The following is a 24,853-nucleotide window of genomic DNA, read 5'->3' as shown; positions in this document are numbered from 1 at the left end:
TTTCCAGCACGGAGCACTGGTTATATTGTGTTTTATTAGATATTTTCTTGCTGTGTTTTATTAGTGATTTGTTTACTCGTCAGTTCATCCTCCGGAATCAATGTTTCCATTCATTGACAGTAAGCAGAGGAAAATGACCAGGCTACATCTTATGTAAACCTAAGGCCAGACAGGAGACTGCTAAGGGTAAATGTAAAGCAATCATCCTATCACTCCACAGTTCTTCCAGCCTAGGCCCATTGTGTGGATGGAGATAGTAGACCCAGAGGAGCAGTCACCACAAGGGATCTCACATCAGCCCCAGGTGATGGAATATGCTTTGTTCTGTGAGCTAAAGAAAATTGTTAAAGGGGTGGGAGAAAAGACGCAGGGGTTGAATCAGGCAGTTGGTGGAGTGTCTTCGATGGGAGAGGATCCAAGCTGGGATGGATGGATGAATGGATGGATGCTCTTTGGAGATCGGACGTTGGCTGGAGGGGTATTCATGAGCTACAGTCATGATATCCATCGTCTGGAGGAACATAGGCTGTGACGCAGTGGCGGACACTGACAGCTTTGGGCCCCTGTGCAAGAAATGTGTCTGGGCCTCCCTCCCTGCCCAGCATCATACCTCTCAACTTTTGAAGATGGGAAAGAGGGACAAACGCGCCGCGGCAAATTTTAGGCCACGCCTCTGGCCACACCCATTCATAACTAGTCACACCCTTATCCACGTCCCAACCACACCCATTTAGCACTGCTGATCACACTTTCATAAAGAATAATTATAAATAAAAAAATATGGCCACACAGTGCTCCATACTGTATAATGGCCACACATGATGGTCAATACTGTATAATGGCCACACATGATGCTCCATACTGTATAATGGCCACACATGATGCTCCATACTGTATAATGGCCGCACATGATGCTCCATACTGTATATTGGCCGCACATGATGCTCCATACTGTATATTGACCGCACATGATGCTCCATACTGTATATTGACCGCACATGATGCTCCATACTGTATAATGACCGCACATGATGCTCCATACTGTATATTGACCGCACATGATGCTCCATACTGTATAATGGCCGCACATGATGCTCCATACTGTATATTGACCGCACATGATGCTCCATACTGTATAATGACCGCACATGATGCTCCATACTGTATAATGACCGCACATGATGCTCCATACTGTATAATGACCGCACATGATGCTCCATACTGTATAATGACCGCACATGATGCTCCATACTGTATAATGACCGCACATGATGCTCCATACTGTATAATGACCGCACATGATGCTCCATACTGTATAATGACCGCACATGATGCTCCATACTGTATAATGACCGCACATGATGCTCCATACTGTATAATGACCGCACATGATGCTCCATACTGTATATTGACCGCACATAATGCTCCATACTGTATAATGACCGCACATAATGCTCCATACTGTATAATGACCGCACATAATGCTCCATACTGTATAATGACCGCACATGATGCTCCATACTGTATAATGACCGCACATGATGCTCCATACTGTATAATGACTGCACATGATGCTCCATACTGTATAATGACCGCACATGAGGCTCCATACTGTATAATGACTGCACATGAGGCTCCATACTGTATAATGACTGCACATGAGGCTCCATACTGTATAATGACTGCACATGAGGCTCCATACTGTATATACTGTGCACTGTACTATGTGCACATATATAGTGTTATATACACTGAGCACTGACCAGGCTGCAGGAACTCACATTATAATATAGTATATTATAATGTGAGTTCCTGCAGCCTGGTCAGTGCTCAGTGCACATAACACCATATATGTGCACATAGTACAAATATATATCTGATATATAATGTGGGATGTCCTGGAGCCGGGCTCAGGGTCACACAGTGCAGGGTGAGGATCACTGTGACTTATTGCTGCAGCTTCAGCTTACATGCAGATCGGGTGACGCTGGAGCCGAGACCTTATCTGTATGTAAACTTAAGGTGGTGCAATAAATCTCACAGTACAGAGAGATCCTCTACAGAAAGCAGGAGTGAGATGAAGCCCGTCACATACCTCCTGCCCGGGACCCCATGGCTTTCTACTAACTTCATCTCTCCTCTCCGGCGCGCAGGTGACGTCAGATCAGCAGACACACAGGCTCCTGCTGTGTCTGCAATAGGAGGATGCCGGCCGGCACTTGTACACTGCTAATACAGTGCGGGGCCTGCACCCGTGCACCGATCTACTGCAGCAGCACAAAGCCGGGCCCCTGTATGTCCCTGCCTGCAAGGGCCCCCCTCCACCTCCGGGCCCCGGTGCGGCTGCACCGGTTGAACCGGCGGTAGGTCCGCCCCTGCTGTGACGGCACACTATACCGGCTCGAGATACCAAAAGCGGTGTACCAACCAAAAGTTGGGAGACAGTAGGTGTCGCCTGGTATTCGGCCAGTGGAACTACAAATCTCAGATTAGGAACTTGTGCACTGAGGACATTGTATTTTTTCCCATCTACCTGGATTTGTTGTACAACCATGGATGTATGAAATAAAAAAATAGTTGCATCGTTAACCTGCCTAGGTTATTATTATACCCCACAACCTCAGATCCTCACATAGACCAACAAAGATGTCGTCCACAACTGCCAGGAAAACAGTTCGGGATGCAAAGAAAAACCCATAAATAACATCAGCTGAAATATTGGACTCTTTGAAAACTAGTTGTTGGCTGTTTCAAGATGCACAATAAGGAGGCACTTGAAGAAAATTGGTTGCATGGTCGTGTCGCCAGAAGAAAGCCATTACTGCACAAATGCCACAAAGTATCTCACCTACAATAGGTAAAACAGCACAGAAGCAAGCCTCAAAACTTATGGAACAAGGTAATTTGGAGTGATGAGATGAAAATTGAACTTTTTGGCCACAACCATAAACGTTACATTTAGAGAGAGGTCACCAAGGCCTATGATGAACGGAACACCATTCCTACTGTAAAGCAAGGAGGTGGATCACTGATGTTTTGGGGATGTATGATCTACAAAGGCAGAGGAAACTTGGTCAAAGTTGAAAGAAAGATGACTACAGCACATTATCAGCAAATACTGGAGGCAAATTTGCAATCATCAGCCTGGAAGTTGGCATGGGACGTACTTGGATGTTCCAACATGACAATGATCCAGAACACAAGGCCAAATCGACCTGTCATTGGCTACAGCAGAACACAGTGAGGGTTCTGGAGTGGCCATCTCAGTCTCCTGACCTCAACACCATTGAGCCGCTCTGGGGAGATCTCAAGCGCGCAGTTCATGCTAGACAGCCCAGGAATTTACAGGAACTGGAGACTCTTTCCCAAGAAGAGTGGGCAGCTTTACCATCTGAGAACATAAAGAACCTCATCCACAATTACCACAAAAGACTTCAAGCTGTCATTGATGTAAGAGAGGGCAATACATGGTATTAAGAAATGGGGTATGTGAACTTTTGATCGGGGTTATTTGGATGGTTTGGGTTGTTGTTATGATTTAGAAAGAGAAAACACAGTAGTTTGACAATAAATGGCTTCACCCAACCACTAACCATGAGTGGAGAAAAAGTTTTGATATCATTCATATTCTCTGAAAAAGGCCAAGAAAGCAAAAATTCTGCCGGGGTATGTAAACTTTTGAGCACAACTGTATATAAAATAAAACGGATTAACAGAAACGTACTACACTGATCACAGAGATGACTCAGCTAGCGCATAGAAGGAATCGCATTGAAAACGTTGGGTTAACGGGATCAAGTCTACACGGATATGTATCGTCATTGGAATTGAACATAGATTATAATTTGCTTGACCTGTTATCAGCACCTAAGAAGTTCGAGATCAGCTCCATATTTTTTTTTTTTATCAGGATTTAACCTTTCCATAGATAGTAAACATGACATGGCAGGTGTCAGCGTTCTGACCGCTATTAATTTGGGGCTTATAGGCAGGTGTCACAGTTATGAAAAAAATATGCACATCAAATCAATATCAGATCTATACAAACTCCAATATTCTTAACTTTCCACAGGTGCCCAGTGGCTAGTCACAGGTGTAACATTTCCCCTGACGGGAACAAAAGTTTCCCTTCACCTTAGGATTAGTGATGAGCGAGTATACTCGTTGCTCGGGTTTTCCCGAGCACGCTTGGGTGACCTCCTAGTATTTGTTAAGTGTTCGGAGATTTAGTTTTCGTCACCTCAGCTGAATGATTTACAGCTAATAGCCAGCTTGAATACATGTGCGGATTCCCAAGCAACCTGGCAACCCCAACATGTACTTAGGCTGCTATTAGCTGTAAATCATTCAGATGAGGTGACAAAAACGAAATCTCCGCACACTAACAAATACTCGGAGGTCATCGAGTGTGCTCTGGAAAACCCAAGCAACAAGTCTACTCGCTCATCACTACTTAGGATGTATTTCCTGGGGACAAAACACACTTCTCCATCTCTCTATCTATGAGTAAACACATGTCCCTTTCGTTATCTGGACCAAATTAAAGATCTTTCCTGTATAATTACCTGTACTCTGTAGCTCTGTAGAGAGTTTTGGCTTCACAGGAAACTTGAATGGTTAACTCTATCTTAATTGGTTTAGTCAGCCGCTAGCCATACATAGTTTACTCTCTTCCCATATGTTAAACATGGGGTCCTATGATCGAAAGAGGTTTCTAGATTGTAAGCTTGTTCTCCTACTGCAATCCTGTGTGAAGAGTTGTGGGGTGAATGCGCCCTCATTGTAGTGGTTTTAATGGACTTTAAATCATTTTTTCTATGACATTCTGTAATGTCTTATTGTCTGTACAATTCCCCTCTAAAACGTGTAAGCGCTATAGGAATAAACTTATTAGGGACATCCCTCTCTTACCTTGTAGCATTGAAAAACGCGCTGGGTGTTGTCAGCATCTCTCTGCGCTTCTTCCCGGGACTCCTCCAGCTCCCGCTGCACCAGATCACACTTCTGATCCACAGTTAGGCTCAGCAGACGGTCAGAGATGGTGCTGCGTGACTTAGAGCGCCGCCGACTGCGCATCTACAGAAGAGAGACAGCAGTCTTTGGGGGCAGCACTGCCACTTACATGGGGGTACTACAGCACCATACAAGGGTCTATAGGGGGCAGCGCTGCTCTCATGGGGGCACTACAGCACCATACAAGGGTCTATGGAGGGCCGCGCTGCCTCTCACGTGGGGATACTACAGCACCATACAAGGGTCTATAGGGCTATAGGGGGCAGCGCTGCCTCTCACATGGGGGGTACTACAGCACCATACAAAGGTCTATAGGGGGCAGCGCTGCCTCTCACATGGGGGTACTACAGCACCATACAATGATCTATAGGGGGCAGCGCTGTCTCACATGGGGGTACTACAGCACCATACAAGGGTCTATAGGGGGCAGCGCTGCCTCTCACATGGGGGTACTACAGCACCATACAAGGATCTATAGGGGGCAGTGAGGCCTCTCACATGGGGGTACTACAGCACCATACAAGGGTCTATAGGGAGCAGTGAGGCCTCACATGGCGGTACTACAGCACCATGAGAAGGGGGAGATTAGTGATACTTTAGGGCTGTGGGCCTGTACCTGGCTGAAGTCCAGAAGAGATCCAGCGGTGTCGGACTGGGCGGAGGGGATCAGGTCCTTCGGATCCAGGCGCTTATAGAACTTTTCAAACATGTCTGTCTCGGCTTTGAGTGTTGAGAGAAGAAGACTGCAAAAGCGACAAGTCTGATATATAGGTGGTCAATGTAACAAAACCCGGCACTCAACTTCAGTATGGATGCTGAATAGTTTATTGTGTAGTATCAACAAGAAAACGTTTCGGTCCTTCAGACCTTCCTCAGTTACTACATAATGTGAAAAAAGTGAAACAAACATAACAATTTAACACAATCGAAAAAAAATAATAAATTAAAAACACAGGTATATACAATATTATGTACAAGGTATAAGGACGGTCATGTTTACGTAGGAACATGTTCAATACAACGCTTAGAAACCAAATGAAGCATACCTAATTGTGAGGTGTATAGAAAGAAGTCTCCTTTGCCAATAGAGCCCTATTGGAATCACTAGGGAAGACATAGGGGGAAGAAGAAAAAACGGGGAGATCTTATATGTCACAATATTGTGCAGTCCGGTGTTGTGTGTGCTCCAGCCACATAGTGAGTACCTTAGTTTCCAGAAACTGCTCCTGGGTTTTAGCTTTAAGCTGTAAGGTAATAGAGGACAGACTAAGTCCTTGTCAGCCTTGAGATACCATATGGTGTCACAAGGTGGGCGTGGCCACTGTCCAGTCCGTGAGGTGGGACTATAAGAAAATCCGCAAGTTACCTGTTGTGTGTCCGGGTGTAGACGCGGTGTCCACCGCTAGTCTCTACCGTCTGCCGGAGTAAAGGAGTCCGGCGTGTGTGCCCCTTTTCTGTATGGCCTGGAATGCCGGAAATGAAGTACCGGAAGTGCGTTACCGGGCCGCCGTGACTGACAGAAGTGGGGCGCCCAATAGAAAAGCTCGAATCGTTGTGATGGGCGGGACTAAGGGTTAGTGTGGCTGGCGTGCACCGAGTCCAATAGAGGGACAGATCCGTTGTGGTGGGTGGAGCTATAGAGAGAAACTGCACCTAGTTTGGTGACAACAGATCGTGGGATAAGCGATGAAAGTGCTGTTCTATAGGTGTTCATCACGATTGGTGAAAGCAGATGACTCAGTACAGGCGGCTCTAGGGGAACAGACAATAGTGTTAGTATTCATGCAATCTGATGTCCTTGCAATTACCAGTCTTATATAGTAAATCACTTACATTAATAGGCATTTAGACTGACTGAGAATAGATACAGACTAGTTGTATACATAGTGGAACTTTACAGTGTTATACCATATTGCGATGGGTAGCAGGGAAAACAACATAGGTAGCTAGAAGAAGTACAGAATAGCACGAGAAATACAGATTAGCAAGCAAAATATAGAAGAACAGCTGCCAGGTAGTCCTCATAGTGGTGGGTATTATATAGGATTCATTGAGTAAAGGACAAGAGGTCATAGTCCCTATTTAGACCTCTGGGGTGTAGGGTACCCAAAGTATGGATCCAAAACGCCTCACGGCGTTTAAGAATGGCTATCCTGTCTCCCCCTCTTCTCGGTGCTTCTACCTGTTCTATTACTAGAAACCTGAGTTGGGAGATATTGTGTCCCTTGGAGATGAAATGTTGAGGGATTGGTAGTAGTGTATTCCTACACCTGATGGTCGACTTTATGTTTGGAGATACGTTCATGTATCCGCTGTGTGGTCTCACCCACGTATAGTACTCCGCAAGGACATTTTATGAGGTAAACAACGTGTGTGGAGTCACACGTGTAGTAATGTTTAATGGGAAAACTCTTGCCCGAGTGTGGATGGTTGAAGGAACTGCCTCTGAGTACATTACTGCATTGATTGCAGTGTAGGCATGGGAAAGTACCATATTTTGGATTCTGTAAAAAACGTTGTTTCGAATGATTTTTCCCTGCTCCCATGTCCGCTCTGATGAGTGTATCCCGGATGTTCCTTGCCCTCCTGAAACAGGGAAGAAAAGGTTCCCTAAATTCTCGGATGTTGGGGTGGGCGGTGGCCAATAGATGCCAGTGCTGGCGGATTTTCCTATGTAGGATATATGCATATGGGTGGAAAGAGTGTACAAATGGAATTCGGTCCTTATTCTGTCTGGTTTCGTGGGGTGTCCGTTGTGTATCATCCAGGACAGATGTTGGGTAACCCCTAGACTGAAACTTAGTTTTCATTTCAGAAACCCGTTGTGCCCGCAGGTTGTCATCCGACACGATGCGGGATACTCTCTGAATCTGAGATCTAGGAATTGAACGTTTGACCGCATGTGGGTGTAGACTATCGTAATGAAGTAGGCTGTTACGGTCTGTGTCCTTTGTGTGAAGATCAGTACTCAGAGCACCGTTCGAGTCCTTAATCACGACCGTATCGAGGAAATTCATCCTGTGTAGGTCATGGGACATTGTGAATGTGATGCCTGGCCATGTCGCATTGAGAAATTCAAAGAATGATAGCAAGGACTCCAATGTGCCGCCCCAAACGCAAAATATGTTATCAATATAGCGTTTCCACAACAACACGTTATCCTGGAACCGTGTGTTGGGGTAGATATGACTTTCCTCGAAATCTGCCATGTAGCAGTTTGCGTACGGAGGCGCCACATTGGAGCCCATTGCGGTCCCGCGTATCTGCAGGAAAAACTGGTCCTGGAACAGAAAGTGGTTAGAGTCAAGCACAACAGTGAGGAGTTCAATACACAAGTCAATCTGTCTGTGGTCTGGCCTTGCTGTCGTCAAGAGTTTTTTCACAGAATTGATGCCCTCTGTGTGCGGTATGGAGGTGTAGAGATCTTTAACGTCTAGTGATACCAAAATGGCGTCAGGTGGAATGTGCCCCATAGAGCGTATAATGTTGAGAAAGGCACCTGTATCAAGAAGAAATGATCTTGTGGAGCGGATGTGTGGGGTCAATACCTTCTCCAAGAAGATGGAGATGGGGGACAGGATTGAATTAGTGGCTGCCACTATGGGTTGTCCTGGAGGGTGTTCCAAATTTTTATGGATCTTGGGGAGTATGTAGAACACCGGGGTGACCGGGTGGTCATTAGTGAGGTAGACGCATGTTTTCATGTCCAAGACCCCTGCTGCCGTATATCTCCTGAGAATATTAGAGATTCTATTTTTAATGGAGTCAGTGGGGTTGGACTCTAGTTTATGGTAGATAGTGGAATTGTCAAGTTGTCTTGATACTTCTTTAAGGTACTCCTTTTTGTCCATGATAACTATAGCCCCACCTTTGTCTGCTGGTTTTATTATCAGACTGTTGATTGTAGTGTCCGGAGGGCTTGTTGCTCAGTATTTGTGAGGTTGGATGGGTAGTGAAGATGGCCCAGTTGGATCTGTCCTCGGAGTTCCTGAAAGGAATCCTGGATAAACTCAATGAATGTCTCTACCGCATGAGAGCCCCGAGGGGGTCTAAAATGGCTTTTAGAGCGTAGGCCTAAGCTTTCAACTGTGAGTAGTTGGGATGGGTTATCGGTGTTCGTGGACACTTGTGGGAAATTATGTTGGGGATCAGAGAAATATACTTTCAAACGTAAAGTCCGGTAGAACCTCTGAAGGTCCATGTCAAGGTCAAACGTGCGATATTGATATGCCGGACAGAAAGAGAGCCCCTTTTGGAGGACACTATACTCCGATGTCCCCAAAGTTTTAGAAGAAATATTCACGATCAGGGACTCCATACCTGTGACCGTGTGATCCGCCCTTGTTCCATGTCCTTTCTGATGTCCATGGCCCCTCCGCGTCCTCTTTTTCGCCCCCGTGGGCCCCTTTGTCCTAAAAAACGGGACGTGTTCGGAATGGAGGATCCTCTGTCCATTTCGGATTCCGAGTTGGAGTAGTCCGTTGAGAATCGATGTCCAGTGACATGCGGCGAGAAGTGTAGCTGTCCTGCCATTTATATACGCGATTTAGTTCGTAGTCCTCTGTATCTCTGGCGAACTTTTGGCGTTTCCTACTTTCCGTATCCCTTCGGTGTTGGTCTGTTCTGGTCTTGATATCCGATTTAAGTGAGCTGAGTTCCTCTGGGGTACCTGTGGACGAGAGCTGAACCTCAATAGCCTTGATTTGTTCTGAGCTTGCCATTATGGCCTTATGTAGGTGTTCGATAGTAAAGGTGATCAGGTCCAGTGAGCACTTATTCAAAATGTGCTCAAACCTCGTGCAGTATTCTTGAGAATCCCGAAATAGGGTGGGGCGGAGGGGAACTCTAAGGCCCCTCGGAATGCGTTGTGTACGTAGATATTCCGAGAGGGTGGCGCAATGTAACTCTATGTTAATATGGTGCCTTAGTTCCCGTTCCAGATCCCGTCCCCTCGTTTCCCGGGGTGCTGTTTTAAGAAAATCGCTCGAATAGTTGGAATGTGATAGGATGCTAGTGGTTTCTTCAGCGTTATATGAGAAGGTGTTAGAGGTCATGACCGAGTGAGCGTGCTAACACGTATGGGTAGACTATGCGGTGAATTCAACAGGTAACTTGCGAATTTTCTTATAGTCCCACCTCATGGACTGGACAGTGGCCACGCCCACCTTGTGACACCATATGGTATCTCAAGGCTGACAAGGACTTAGGGTATGTGCACACGTTCAGGATTTCTTGCAGAAATTTCCTCAAGAAAACCGGAAATTTTCTGCAAGAAATCCGCATTTTTTTTTTGCGTTTTTTTTTCCGTTTTTTTCGCGTTTTTTTAGCATTCTGCAAGCGTAATTAGCTTGCAGAATGCTAAAGTTTTCCAAGCGATCTGTAGCATCGCTTGGAAAACTGACTGACAGGTTGGTCACACTTGTCAAACATAGCGTTTGACAAGTGTGACCAACTTTTTACTATAGATGCAGCTTATGCCGCATCTATAGTAAAAGATAGAATGTTTAAAAATAATAAAAAAAAATAAAAAAATGCTTATACTCACCCAGACATCTCCTCACCGGCGTCCGGCTCCTCTTCCTATAGCTGGTCTGTGCGCACAGGACCTTCCGTGACGTCACGGTCACGTGAGCGGTCACATGACCGCTCACGACCAATCACAGGACAGTGACGTCATCGGCAGGTCTTTCGCCGCACACCAGCTACAGGAACCGAACGGCAGCATGCAGTGGAGGCGGGAAGACATCGAGGGTGAGTATAGGACTGTTTTTTATTTTAATTCTTATTTTTTGACCACTTATATGGTGCCCAGTGCGTGGAGGAGAGTCTCCTCTCCTCCACCCTGGGTACCAACCGCACATAATCTGCTTACTTCCCGCATGGTGTGCACAGCCCCGTGCGGGAAGTAAGCAGATCAATGGACCCCTAGGTGTGCGGAATCCCCTGCAATTCCGCATTTTAATGAACATGTTGCTTTTTTTTCCGCGATGCGATTTTTTCGCGGAAAAAAAGGCTACATTTGCACAAAAAATGCGGAATACACTTAAAATAATAGGAGGCATATGTAAGCGTTTTTTTCGCGTTTTTATCACGTTTTTATAGCGAAAAAACGCGAAAAAAACGCAAAAAATACTGAACGTGTGCACATGGCCTTAGTCTGTCCTCTATTACCTTACAGCTTAAAGCTAAAACCCAGGAGCAGTTTCTGGAAACTAAGGTACTCACTATGTGGCTGGAGCACACACAACACCGGACTGCACGATATTGTGACATATAAGATCACCCCGTTTTTTCTTCTTCCCTAGTGATTCCAATAGGGCTCTATTGGCAAAGGAGACTTCTTTCTATACACCTCACAATTAGGTATGCTTCATTTGGTTTCTAAGCGTTGTATTGAACATGTTCCTACGTATACATGACCGTCCTTATACCTTGTACATAATATTGTATATACCTGTGTTTTTAATTTATTATTTTTTTTCGATTGTGTTAAATTGTTGTTTGTTTCACTTTTTTCACGTTATGTAGTAACTGAGGAAGGTCTGAAGGACCGAAACGTTTTCTTGTTGATACTACAGAATAAACTATTCAGCATCCATACTGAAGTTGAGTGCCGGGTTTTGTTACATTGATCAGTTATAGGGTGTGGGAGCCTACCCGTGCACCTACGATAGCAGTGCTCACGGTTGAATTCACCTGATATATAGGTGGGACATGAAGGGGGCAGTATAGAGGTATGCAGTGGTTAGTAAAAAGGAGGAAACATGGGGAGCATATGACAGGTGGAGGAACTAGAAGTATAAGGTGAGAGACACGGAACAGTATACATATATACACACATACAGTATATATAGGGTATGGGTGCACACACAAATTAATTATATATATATATATATATATATATATATATATATATATATACATACATATACATATACATATACACATACATGCATACACACACACACATACATACATGCATACACACACACACACACACACACACACACACACACACACAATGCCTACAAGTAGTATTCAACCCCCTGCAGATTTAGCAGGTTTAATAAGATGCAAATAAGTTAGAGCCTTCAAACTTCAAACAAGAGCAGGATTTATTAACAGATGCATAAATCTTACAAACCAAAAAGGTTTGTTGCTCAGTTAAATTTTTATAAATTTTAAACATAAAAGTGTGGGTCAATTATTATTCAACCCCTAGGTTTAATATTTTGTGGAATAACCTTTGTTTGCAATTACAGCTAATAATCGTCTTTTATAAGACCTGATCAGGCCGGCACAGGTCTCTGGAGTTATCTTGGCCCACTCCTCCATGCAGATCTTCTCCAAGTTATCTAGGTTCTTTGGGTGTCTCATGTGGACTTTAATCTTGAGCTTCTTCCACAAGTTTTCAATTGGGTTAAGGTCAGGAGACTGACTAGGCCACTGCAACACCTTGATTTTTTTGCCTCTTGAACCAGGCCTTGGTTTTCTTGGCTGTGTGCTTTGGGTCGTTGTCTTGTTGGAAGATGAAATGACGACCCATCTTAAGATCCTTGATGGAGGAGCAGAGGTTCTTGGCCAAAATCTCCAGGTAGGCCGTGCTATCCATCTTCCCATGGATGCGGACCAGATGGCCAGGCCCCTTGGCTGAGAAACAGCCCCACAGCATGATGCTGCCACCACCATGCTTGACTGTAGGGATGGTATTCTTGGGGTCGTATGCAGTGCCATCCAGTCTCCAAACGTCACGTGTGTGGTTGGCACCAAAGATCTCGATCTTGGTCTCATCAGACCAGAGAACCTTGAAACAGTCAGTCTCAGAGTCCTCCAAGTGATCATGAGCAAACTGTAGACGAGCCTTGACATGACGCTTTGAAAGTAAGGTACCTTACGGGCTCGTCTGGAACGGAGACCATTGCGGTGGAGTACGTTACTTATGGTATTGACTGAAACCAATGTCCCCACTGCCATGAGATCTTTCCGGAGCTCCTTCCTTGTTGTCCTTGGGTTAGCCTTGACTCTTCGGACAAGCCTGGCCTCGGCACGGGAGGAAACTTTCAAAGGCTGTCCAGGCCGTGGAAGGCTAACAGTAGTTCCATAAGCCTTCCACTTCCGGATGATGCTCCCAACAGTGGAGACAGGTAGGCCCAACTCCTTGGAAAGGGTTTTGTACCCCTTGCCAGCCTTGTGACCCTCCACGATCTTGTCTCTGATGGCCTTGGAATGCTCCTTTGTCTTTCCCATGTTGACCATGTATGAGTGCTGTTCACAAGTTTGGGGAGGGTCTTAAATAGTCAGAAAAGGCTGGAAAAAGAGATAATTAATCCAAACATGTGAAGCTCATTGTTCTTTGTGCCTGAACTACTTCTTAATACTTTAGGGGAACCAAACAGAATTCTGGTGGGTTGAGGGGTTGAATAATAAATGACCCTCTGAAAAGACTTTTCACAATTTAAAAAAAAAAAATAAACAAAGAAATAACATTCTTTTTTGTTGCAGTGCATTTCACACTTCCAGGCTGATCTACAGTCCAAATGTCACAATGCCAAGTTAATTCCAAATGTGTAAACCTGCTAAATCTGCAGGGGGTTGAATACTACTTGTAGGCACTGTTATATATATATATATATATATATATATATATATATATACATACATATACATATATATATATATATGTATATATATATGTGTGTGTGTGTGTGTGTGTGTGTGTATGTATATATATATATATATATATATATATATATATATATATATATATATATATATATATATATATATATATATATATATATATATATATATATATATATATATATATATATATATATATATATATATATACACATACACACACGCAGTGGGGCAAAAAAGTATTTAGTCAGTCAGCAATAGTGCAAGTTCCACCACTTAAAAAGATGAGAGGCGTCTGTAATTTACATCATAGGTAGACCTCAACTATGGGAGACAAACAGACAAAAAAATCCAGAAAATCACATTGTCTGTTTTTTTTATCATTTTATTTGCATATTATGGTGGAAAATAAGTATTTGGTCAGAAACAAACAATCAAGATTTCTGGCTCTCACAGACCTGTAACTTCTTTTTTAAGAGTCTCCTCTTTCCTCCACTCATTACCTGTAGTAATGGCACCTGTTTAAACTTGTTATCAGTATAAAAAGACACCTGTGCACACCCTCAAACAGTCTGACTCCAAACTCCACTATGGTGAAGACCAAAGAGCTGTCAAGGGACACCAGAAACAAAATTGTAGCCCTGCACCAGGCTGGGAAGACTGAATCTGCAATAGCCAACCAGCTTGGAGTGAAGAAATCAACAGTGGGAGCAATAATTAGAAAATGGAAGACATTCAAGACCACTGATAATCTCCCTCGATCTGGGGCTCCACGCAAAATCCCACCCCGTGGGGTCAGAATGATCACAAGAACGGTGAGCAAAAATCCCAGAACCATGCGGGGGGACCTAGTGAATGAACTGCAGAGAGCTGGGACCAATGTAACAAGGCCTACCATAAGTAACACACTACGCCACCATGGACTCAGATCCTGCAGTGCCAGACGAGTCCCACTGCTTAAGCCAGTACATGTCCGGGCCCGTCTGAAGTTTGCTAGAGAGCATTTGGATGATCCAGAGGAGTTTTGGGAGAATGTCCTATGGTCTGATGAAACCAAACTAGAACGGTTTGGTAGAAACGCAACTTGTCGTGTTTGGAGGAAAAAGAATACTGAGTTGCATCCATCAAACACCATACCTACTGTAAAGCATGGTGGTGGAAACATTATGCTTTGGGGCTGTTTCTCTGCAAAGGGGCCAGGACGACTGATCCGGGTACATGAAAGAATGAATGGGGCCATGTATCGTGAGATTTTGAGTGCAAACCTCCTTCCATCAGCAAGGGCATTGAAGATGAAACGTGGCTGGGTCTTTCAACATGACAATGATCCAAAGCACACCGCCAAGGCAACGAAGGAGTGGCTTCGTAAGAAGCATTTCAAGGTCCTGGAGTGGCCTAGCCAGTCTCCAGGTCTCAACCCTATAGAAAACCTTTGGAGGGAGTTGAAAGTCCGTGTTGCCAAGCGAAAAGCCAAAAACATCACTGCTCTAGAGGAGATCTGCATGGAGGAATGGGCCAACATACCAACAACAGTGTGTGGCAACCTTGTGAAGACTTACAGAAAACGTTTGACCTCTGTCATTGCCAACAAAGGATATATTACAAAGTATTGAGATGAAATTTTGTTTCTGACCAAATACTTATTTTCCACCATAATATGCAAATAAAATGATAAAAAAACAGACAATGTGATTTTCGGGATTTTTTTTGTCTCGGTTTGTCTCCCATAGTTGAGGTCTACCTATGATGTAAATTACAGACGCCTCTCATCTTTTTAAGTGGTGGAACTTGCACTATTGCTGACTGACTAAATACTTTTTTGCCCCAGTATATATACACTCACCGGCCACTTTATTAGGTACACCTGTCCAACTTCTTGTTAACACTTAATTTCTAATCAGCCAATCACATGGCGGCAACTCAGTGCATTTAGGCATGTAGACATGGTCAAGACAATCTCCTGCAGTTCAAACCGAGCATCAGTATGGGGAAGAAAGGTGATTTGAGTGCCTTTGAACGTGGCATGGTTGTTGGTGCCAGAAGGGCTGGTCTGAGTATTTCAGAAACTGCTGATCTACTGGGATTTTCACGCACAACCATCTCTAGGGTTTACAGAGAATGGTCCGAAAAAGAAAAAAAATCCAGTGAGCGGCAGTTCTGTGGGCGGAAATGCCTTGTTGATGCCAGAGGTCAGAGGAGAATGGGCAGACTGGTTCGAGCTGATAGAAAGGCAACAGTGACTCAAATCGCCACCCGTTACAACCAAGGTAGGCCTAAGAGCATCTCTGAACGCACAGTGCGTCGAACTTTGAGGCAGATGGGCTACAGCAGCAGAAGACCACACCGGGTACCACTCCTTTCAGCTAAGAACAGGAAACACCAAGGTTACTTACGGGTAGCCGGTTTTTCCGGAGCCCATGACGGCACACCTGAGAGGGGATCCGCCCAGTCAGGACAGGAAACCCTACTGAAAATAAAAGGGCGGTACCTCTCCCTCGCTTCAGTTGGTTTTCAGAGCATGAGAGGCCCCCCTGGTTAGTACACATGGCAAATCCATCACCACATTATATTAACTAAACACACCCAAAACAATAGTGCACACCGAAGGGTGATAAAAGGGGGGGAATATACGGGTGCCGTCATGGGCTCCGGAAAAACCGGCTACCCGTAAGTAACCTTGGTGTTTTCCCTTCCCCCATGACGGCACACCTGAGAGAATTTTGTAGAATGAAACCTTTAGGGAGGGACCACCGCTTGGAGCACCCTTCTACCAAAGGTTAGGTCAGCAGAGGAGGAAAGGTCTAGCCGGTAGTGTTTGAAAAAAGTTGAGGGTGAGGACCAGGTAGCGGCCTTGCAAATTTGGTCAATTGATACCTCAGCTTTCTCTGCCCAGGAGGTAGCCACAGCTCTGGTGGAGTGAGCCTTGATGCCGTCAGGAACCGGAGTGCCACTTGCAGAGTAGGATAAACTAATGGCCTCCCTGATCCATCTAGCAATAGTACTTTTAGCTACCCCGCACCCTCTTTTGCTACCCTGAAAGGCTACGAATAGGGTTTGGTCTTTCCTCCACTGACTAGTCATAGACATGTAATGTAACATAGATCTTCTCACATCTAACATGTGGAACTTTTGTTCCCCTGGATTTTTAGGATTACTACAGAATGATGGTAAAGTAATCTCTTGACTTCTATGGAACTTTTGAACCACCTTGGGGAGATAAGCCGGGTCTGGTCTTAGAACAATTCTGTCATCAAAAACCTGAGTATAAGGAGGGCATATTGACAGGGCCTGTAAATCACTTACCCTACGTGCCGATGTTAAGGCTACTAGTAAAACTGTTTTAAGGGTAAGTAACTTAGGTGATAACTCCTGCAAAGGCTCAAAGGGCTGTTTAGTCAGGGCTTCTAAGACCAAATTTAGATCCCAAGGAGGGATTTTTGGGATAATGACCGGCCGAGATCTACTGCAAGATTTTATGAATCGTGAGACCCATCTATTTGAGGCAAGATTACAATTATATAGGGCCCCCAGGGCAGAAACCTGAACTTTAAGGGTGCTGGTTGCCAACCCAAGATGTAACCCTGCTTGCAGAAACTCTAAGATAGGACCTATAGGAGCCACCTCCCCCAATGGTTCACCCAGGAAGTCGAGGAATTTTTTCCATGTCCTACCATAGATCCTGGAGGTTATGGGTTTTCTGCTTTTCAACAGGGTGGAGATTAACCCTGGAGAGAATCCTTGGCGACTTAGTAACGCCCTCTCAAATTCCAGGCTGCGAGATGGAAGCCCTTCACCTGAGAGTGGGTCACTGGGCCCTGGGTTAGCAGGTCCGGAACCTCTGGCAGGATCCATGGGTCTGTTACCGACATCTGCCTTAGAAGGGAGAACCAAGGTCTCCTTGGCCAAAAAGGAGCTATGAAGATGATATTCGCCTGATCCTCTCTGATCTTCCGGATCACAGCTGGAATCATCACTATCGGGGGGAATGCGTAGGCCAGAGAAAACTTCCAAGGTATCAGTAGGGCATCTACTGCGAAGGGATGTTCTCTCGGATTCAAGGAGCAGAACCTCCTGACTTTTCTGTTGTGGGAGTTGGCGAACAAGTCTATCTCTGGTGTGCCCCAGGCTTGGACTATTTGTTGAAATATCTGGGGGTTTAATGACCATTCCCCCTGCTTTAAGCCTCTGCGACTCAGGAAGTCCGCTTGAGTGTTTTCTGTGCCTTTGATGTGCAATGCCGACAGAGATGACAGGTGTTGTTCTGCTAGTTGAAAGAGTATGTTTGATGCCTGCATGAGGCCTTTGGACCTCGTTCCCCCCTGATGATTGACATACGCCACCACTGCTCGATTGTCCGTCAGGATTCGAGTATGGCGACCCCGGAGTAAAGGAAGAAAATGTCTTAGGGATTTCTCCACTGCCCACAGCTCTTTTTCGTTTGATCCATAGTTCTTTTCTCGTATGGACCAGGTCCCTTGTACAGAGTGAGACCTCAGGTGAGCCCCCCAACCTGTACCACTTGCGTCGGTCGTGATAATGTCTATGACCGGATTTTGCCACCGGACCCCCATTGTCAGGTGGTTTCTCACAGTCCACCAAACTAGGGAATCCCTTACGCCCAGGGAGAGACATAGATTTCCTTCTAAATGCCCTTTTAGTAGTCTTTGAGCTGAGAGAACTTCCCACTGTAGTTGTCTTAGGTGGAATTGTGCCCATTCTACTGCCGGAATACACGATGTTAACGAGCCTAGAAGGGACATTGCCTTTCTCAGAGTCATTGTCGGCTGGCGTATTGCTGTACTGGTCAGATTTATTATTTTGTCTACCTTGTTTTCTGGAAGAAGGCAGAGCTGACGTTCGGAGTCCAGTATTAACCCCAGGAAAGATTGTAATTTTACTGGCAGCAGTCTGGACTTGGGGATATTTATTATCCAACCCAGCTCCCTTAGAGTTGATGTTACCACTGATACTTGATGAGTGCAGTGGGACTCTGATCTTCCTATTACCAGGAAATCGTCCAGATATGGGACAATGACTACATCCCGGGACCGGAGGTATGACATAACCTCCACCATCACCTTGGTGAAAACCCTGGGAGCTGTAGACAGACCGAACGGAAGGGCTGTGTATTGATAATGTTTTATCTGGTTCTGGACATAGAGAGCTACTCTCACAGGTGAATTTTATTTTGAGGCCGTCTCTGATGATATTTATGACCCAGGTACTGGGGGAGATGTTTACCCAGGCCGGAAAGAAGAGGGAGAGTCTTCCTCCCACTTCTGGCGTAATGTCATTGGGGGGATTTTTTGGCTGAAGTAGAGGGCCCTTTAAACATATAGCCTGAGCCTCTTTTATCCCTAAAGTCCCAGTTTTTCCTCTCCCCTGGGGGGCGACCTCTATTAAATCTTCTCCTCCGAAAAAAGGGTTTTTTGGACTCTTTAGGGATATTGGGAAAGCCTTTCTTTTTATCTCCTGCATGTTCCAGGATTTCTTCAAGCTTCTTCCCAAAGAGAAGTTGACCATCACATGGGATGGAGCACAGCTTGTGTTTAGATGGTAAATCCCCCGGACAACCTTTGAGCCAGAGGGCTCTTCTTGCCGCATTAGACAAGCTCGCTGCTCTGGCCGTTAGTCTTGCGGAATCTGCAGAAGAGTCTGCTAAAAAGGCTGCTGCTCCTTGCACTAAGGATATATTGGCAAGGATGTCGGTTCTGGGTACCTTGTCCCTTAGCTGATCCTCTATCTGCTGTAGCCAGACCATCAGAGCGCGGGCCGTACATGTTCCAGCGATTGCTGGCTTCAGGCCCCCCGCTGAGGCTTCCCAGATATGTCTGAGAAACCCATCTGCTTTTTTGTCAAGCGGGTCTTTAAGAACACCCGAGTCTTCTAATGGGAGGGATGATTTTTTTAAGCATTTGGCTACCGCTCCGTCAATTTTTGGGATCTTTTCCCAGGGTTCAGAGTCTTTATTCTCAAAGGGATATCTCCTTTTGGATGAAGAGGGCAAAGAACCCATTTTTTCAGGTCTTTTCCACTCTCTCGATTAATGCTTTTATTTTTGCATTAACTGGAAACGTGCGTTTCCTCCTCTCTTCTAAGCCACCAAACATGACATCCTCTAGTGACCTAGGTGTCTTCTCTTCTTTAAGGCCCATTGCAGACCTAACTGCTTTGACTAATTTGTCCACGTCCTCAGTGGGAAAGCATGGACGACCCCCTGAATCACTGTCCGAGGAGGAATCTGAAGAGTGGACCGAGGCTGGAGAAGTAGAGGGAGATCGGGATGTTTTATGACTCCCCTGTCTCTGAGAGGTATCCGACTCTGTAGTTGCCTTACGGCTTCTCCCTCTTGGCTCGCTAAGGGCCAATTTCAAGGAGTCTTTAATTTCAGCCTGTATTATGGCTTTAAGGCTAGTGGCGAAATTAGGGGTTTCTTCTTGAATAGTCTTATTAATGCAGTCAGCACAGAGATCCTTCTGATACTGCACTGCAAGCGGGTTTTTACAAAGGGCACACTCTCGGTTCTTTGTTTTACCGGTAGCTTTCCTGGACCCCTAGTGATCAAAACAGAAAAATGGACCCTGTTACCATAAGGGATACATTCACGTAGATCACTCACCACCGCCGACAATCAAGGGTACCGATTTTGGAGGCTGGACAGATGCACGTGAAGCGTCCCTCCTGGACGCCGACGAATCTTGCCGGACGGAACGACCACTGTTTCTACCACTTGAGCGGCTGCTCCTGGTATGCTGGTGGCTCGGCAAGGCATCTGGTGAGAGCTCCTGCTGCTGTTGCTGTTGTGAAAGCGGCTGCTGCAGCTGCTCTTGTTGTCCTACTTCCATGGTGAAGTTTTTGGACATGAGCGCGTCTTCTGTGGTCTACCACCCTTTTATGGGGGGACCACTGCACTCCCCGCCTCTCCGGTGCCCAGTAATGGCCCCTCCCCCTCTCTGCCATGCCGCCGGAGTCTTCATTCACCGGCCGGCGTTTTCTTCATGGGCGCCGCCATCTTGGATCCGGCGCCTGCCTCCGACGCCACACGGGCACGCCCATTCCCAGCGTGCCTGGCGTGTGACGTCAGAAGAGCGACCCGGAAGCGGCCGCCGCGCCTGGACGCCGGCAGAGAGGGGAGGGCGGCGTGGCAGCCATGGAAGGAACCCGGTCCTCCAACCATGCTGCGCAACGCCCGCACGGACGCAGTGACCCGGGGGGACCTGCGGACGGCGCCTCCAGGACCCGAACCTCCGACGCACAGGCGCTGCCTGTTCTTCCACGCCGGGACGGGACCTGGGTAAGTTGAACCGCCGTGTTCAGTACAAGGGTCCCTGTCAGGACAGGAAACCCAACTGAAGCGAGGGAGAGGTACCGCCCTTTTATTTTCAGTAGGGTTTCCTGTCCTGACTGGGCGGATCCCCTCTCAGGTGTGCCGTCATGGGGGAAGGGAAAACTGAGGCTACAATATGTACAAGCTCATCGAAATTGGACAGTAGAAGATTGGAAAAACGTTGCTTGGTCTGATGAGTCTCGATTTCTGCTGCGACATTCGGATGGTAGGGTCAGAATTTGGCGTAAACAACATGAAAGCATGGATCCATCCTGCCTTGTATGGAGCATCTTTGGGATGTGCAGCCGACAAATCTGCGGCAACTGTGTGATGCCATCATGTCAATATGGACCAAAATCTCTGAGGAATGCTTCCAGCACCTTGTTGAATCTATGCCACGAAGAATTGAGGCAGTTCTTAAGGCAAAAGGGGGTCCAACCCGTTACTAGCATGGTGTACCTAATAAAGTGGCCGGTGAGTGTACATACATACATATATATATATACTCGAGTATAAGCCGACCCGGAGTATAAGCCGACCCCCCTAATTTTGCCACAAAAAGCTGGGAAAACTTATTGACTCGAGTATAAGTCTAGGGTGGAAAATGCAGCAGCTACCGGTGAATTTCAAAAATAAAAATAGATGCTCCATACCATTCATTATGGCCCCATAGATGCTCCATATAAAGCTGTGCCATATATAATGCTCTGCACCGGTCATTATGGTCCCATAGATGCTCCACATAAAGCTGTGCCATATATAATGCTCTGCACCGGTCATTATGGTCCCATACATGCTCCATATAAAGCTGTGCCATATATAATGCTCTGCACCGGTCATTATGGTCCCATAGATGATCCACATAAAGCTGTGCCATATAGAATGCTCTGCACCGTTCATTATGGTCCCATAGATGCTCCACATAAAGCTGTGCCATATATAATGCTCTGCACCGGTCATTATGGTCCCATAGATGCTCCACATAAAGCTGTGCCATATATAATGCTCTGCACCGTTCATTATGACCCCATAGATGCTCCATATAAATCTGTGCAATATATAATGCTGCTGCTGCAATAAAAAAAAATAAAAAATGACATACTCACCTCTCTTGCTGCCCGCAGCTCCTCAGCGTCCCGTCGTCTCTCCACACTGACTGTTCAGGCAGAGGGCTGCGCGCAGATTAGTACGTCATCGCGCCCTCTGACCTGAACAGCCAGAGCAAGTGGACGCGGAAGACAGAGCGGCGCCCGGCGTGTGGAACGTGGACAGGTAAATATGTAATACTCACCTGCTCCCGGCGTCCCTGGCTCCTTATCCCGGACAGCTGGTCTCCGAGTGCCGCAGCCTCTTCCTCTGTCAGCGGTCACCGTTACTGTCATTAGAGGAATGAATATGCGGCTCCACCCCTATGGGAGTGGAGTCCATATTCATAACTTTAATGAGCGGTCCCACGTGACCGCTGAACAGGGGAAGAGCTGCGAAGACCGTGGGACGGGCAGGGGGAGCGCCGGGACTAGGTGAGTATGCGACAATCCTCTCTCCCCCTCACCCGCCGACCCCACCGCCAATCATGACTCGAGTATAAGCTGAGAGGGGCAATTTCAGCCCAAAAATTTGGGCTGAAAATCTCGGCTTATACTCGAGTATATACGGTAATTAAAATGTCAAATTTTTGCAGACTTTGCTTACGCCCCGAGTCTCACTAATGTAAAAAGTATATATGCCAATTTTCAAGATGATCGAACTATGTTTAGAGGTTGCACACTTTTATCAGTTTAAAAAAAGCACGCAAAAAAACAGATTTTAAATGTTAAGTATTTTTTATTAGAAATTCAAACAATTAAAAACTTAGAATAATAGTGACAATAAACAGCAACATTGATAGGCAGTATCATACGTATTAATTTACACTAATGTGCCGTGAAAGATGCAACTCCTTCTTTTGTTCGCTTGGTGACGGCTTTTCTATGATACTCAACAACTCTTAACAAGAACTGTTTCGGTTGTTCATCTCTGATTGAATTATTAAACTTCTTTATCAGAGCAAGGCCCCTTTCTGTGGTGTCATTCACCACCTTAAGAGCATTGACGGAGCTTCTTAGTGTATCACTGAAATATTCTTCTACATCGTGGATCCCAAAATTCAATTCAAAGAATGTCTTTGTTTTACTTGTAACAAAATCGCTGAGGTCTTTTCCTTCAAAAATTAGTTTTTTACCTTGCAACTGTTTCAGCTCCTTTTTCTTTGCAGGTTTCATTCTTAAATTTTCAAACATCTTCTCCTTCTCAGCCTGACTGATACGTTCATCCAAAAATGCCAATCCTATGTTAGTTTCTGACAGATACCAAATGTGACTCTTAGCCACTGTGAGGGCACTTTCTGTGACATCTTTATCTGGATAAGATTGCAAAAGCTGTAGCATCTCCAAATCATTCTTTGGAGCCCATCGACTTACAACTGCCTCGTGCCAAAAGCGGACATATATATTACACAAAACATGCTACTTTTCTTATTCCTTTCAATTCGGTATTAGAAATATGCAATTGTTTAGTGAATAGCACAATTTTGAGTACATATATGGCCTTTGCCATCCACCTTGCTTCAGTCAGAGCCCCTGGAACCCTAAATGCGGAAGTTTTCATCCCAGCCTCCAAGATATCGAAATGATAGTTGTAATAGCTCTTTGTAATCTTCTCTTGGATGACTGCCATCTTGCAAGACATTGTTGAGGTAGTCCACTATTTTCACACGTTCTTCTAGAAAACCTTGAATGGGATTTTCTTCATCTAACATCGTGAAATAGGACTTCTTATCAACTGAATTTGACTGATTTTGGAACTTTCAGAAAATCTGGATGTCAGGACAACTTGATGGGATGTTACAACAGTTACCAAACACTCCTTTCAAGATTAATTCGTGGGTGTGGTGGCGGCAAGCCAACCACAACAATGGTCTCCCAAATTCAGTTTCAATTCTGATACATGCTCCTTGGATCATTCCTGTATTAGATGCAGTTGTATCGAAAGATATACCAATGATAAGGTCACGTAGCGCGTATCGGTCCACCTTCTGAATAACAACTTCAGCCATTAGCTCACCAGTACCTTTCTGGGCAACAGGTACGCCAAAGCAAATGCTCAAAATCTTTTCCAGTTTCAAGAACAGCAGCTCTATCTTCTAGAGTTTTGACACTCCCTCAGGCAACAATTCACTATCCCAATGTAAGATTAAATGAGGAGGATTTTCAAACAGTGACTTTTCCATGTTCTCAGCCATTTGTCTTCTGTTAATCGCCCGAGCTCGGAAAACGGTAGATGGAGATATGGAAATGCATGAAACATCGCGACCAAGGCTTTTTGCAGTTGCAATAAATGAAGTACTTGCTTGTCGAATGGAGAGTTGTTCTCGATCCCATGTAGCCGTGAATGTGTGATCAAGAGGTTTTAATCTACGACCTGCACAAGATTTTTTCACTAGTGGTGCAGAAAATTTGTCCTCTTCGTGAATTGATGATAATGGAGATGAGACTGAGTGTTCCACTGTTCATTTTGGCGATTTCTTTATAATGTTTCTCCTTGTATGCCTCCTTTTTTTCTGCATTTAATTTTCTTCTTTTTAATTTGTGAGGCAAGAACCTTATCTACACCACTCATTGATAAACTCATATAATCCTCTCTTTGTGACATAAGGAATGCTTTATCGTCTTCTAGTACGCTATTCATGGAGATCACATTTTGCCTGGCAATATCAAAGAGCTCAACAAGATCACCTTTCCAAATCTGCCGCTTCATATTTGCTTTGTCAGTGTTTCTTGATTTCTCTTTACCCAGATGTTAATATTCCTTGTATAACTTCTGTATACGAGTTCG

At 45.3% G+C, this 24,853-nt stretch overlaps 2 protein-coding genes across 7 annotated transcripts in view; both read right to left on the bottom strand.

The window, feature by feature from the left end:
• The window catches only part of CFAP263 (cilia and flagella associated protein 263), a 62,139-nt gene that overhangs the window by 34,037 nt on the left and 3,249 nt on the right, over positions 1-24,853 (bottom strand). For 3 of the 6 annotated variants that reach the window (XM_077289003.1, XM_077289002.1, XM_077289004.1), the window contains exons 2-3: positions 5,630-5,756; positions 4,912-5,076 (exon numbers count right to left, since the gene is read on the bottom strand). In XM_077289003.1, the coding sequence (XP_077145118.1) occupies positions 4,912-5,076; positions 5,630-5,756 (292 nt within the window). Of the gene's footprint in view, positions 1-4,911; positions 5,077-5,629; positions 5,757-6,059; positions 6,118-6,218; positions 6,258-6,379; positions 6,766-24,853 lie in introns of all 6 variants that reach the window. The other 3 variants (XM_077289005.1, XM_077289006.1, XM_077289007.1) reach the window with 3 other exon arrangements.
• Positions 6,772-10,199, bottom strand: LOC143807448 (uncharacterized). The gene is made up of 2 exons (XM_077289001.1): positions 9,334-10,199; positions 6,772-9,001 (listed from the first exon to the last, which is right to left on the bottom strand). The coding sequence occupies exon 2, from the start codon at positions 8,862-8,864 to the stop codon at positions 7,278-7,280; it is 1,587 nt and encodes a 528-aa protein (XP_077145116.1). The 5' UTR covers positions 8,865-9,001; positions 9,334-10,199; the 3' UTR covers positions 6,772-7,277.

The sequence above is a fragment of the Ranitomeya variabilis genome, chromosome 2, assembly GCF_051348905.1.
Source record: "Ranitomeya variabilis isolate aRanVar5 chromosome 2, aRanVar5.hap1, whole genome shotgun sequence".
In the NCBI taxonomy this organism is placed as follows: domain Eukaryota; kingdom Metazoa; phylum Chordata; class Amphibia; order Anura; family Dendrobatidae; genus Ranitomeya; species Ranitomeya variabilis.
This window is presented reverse-complemented; position numbering and strand designations above follow the sequence as displayed.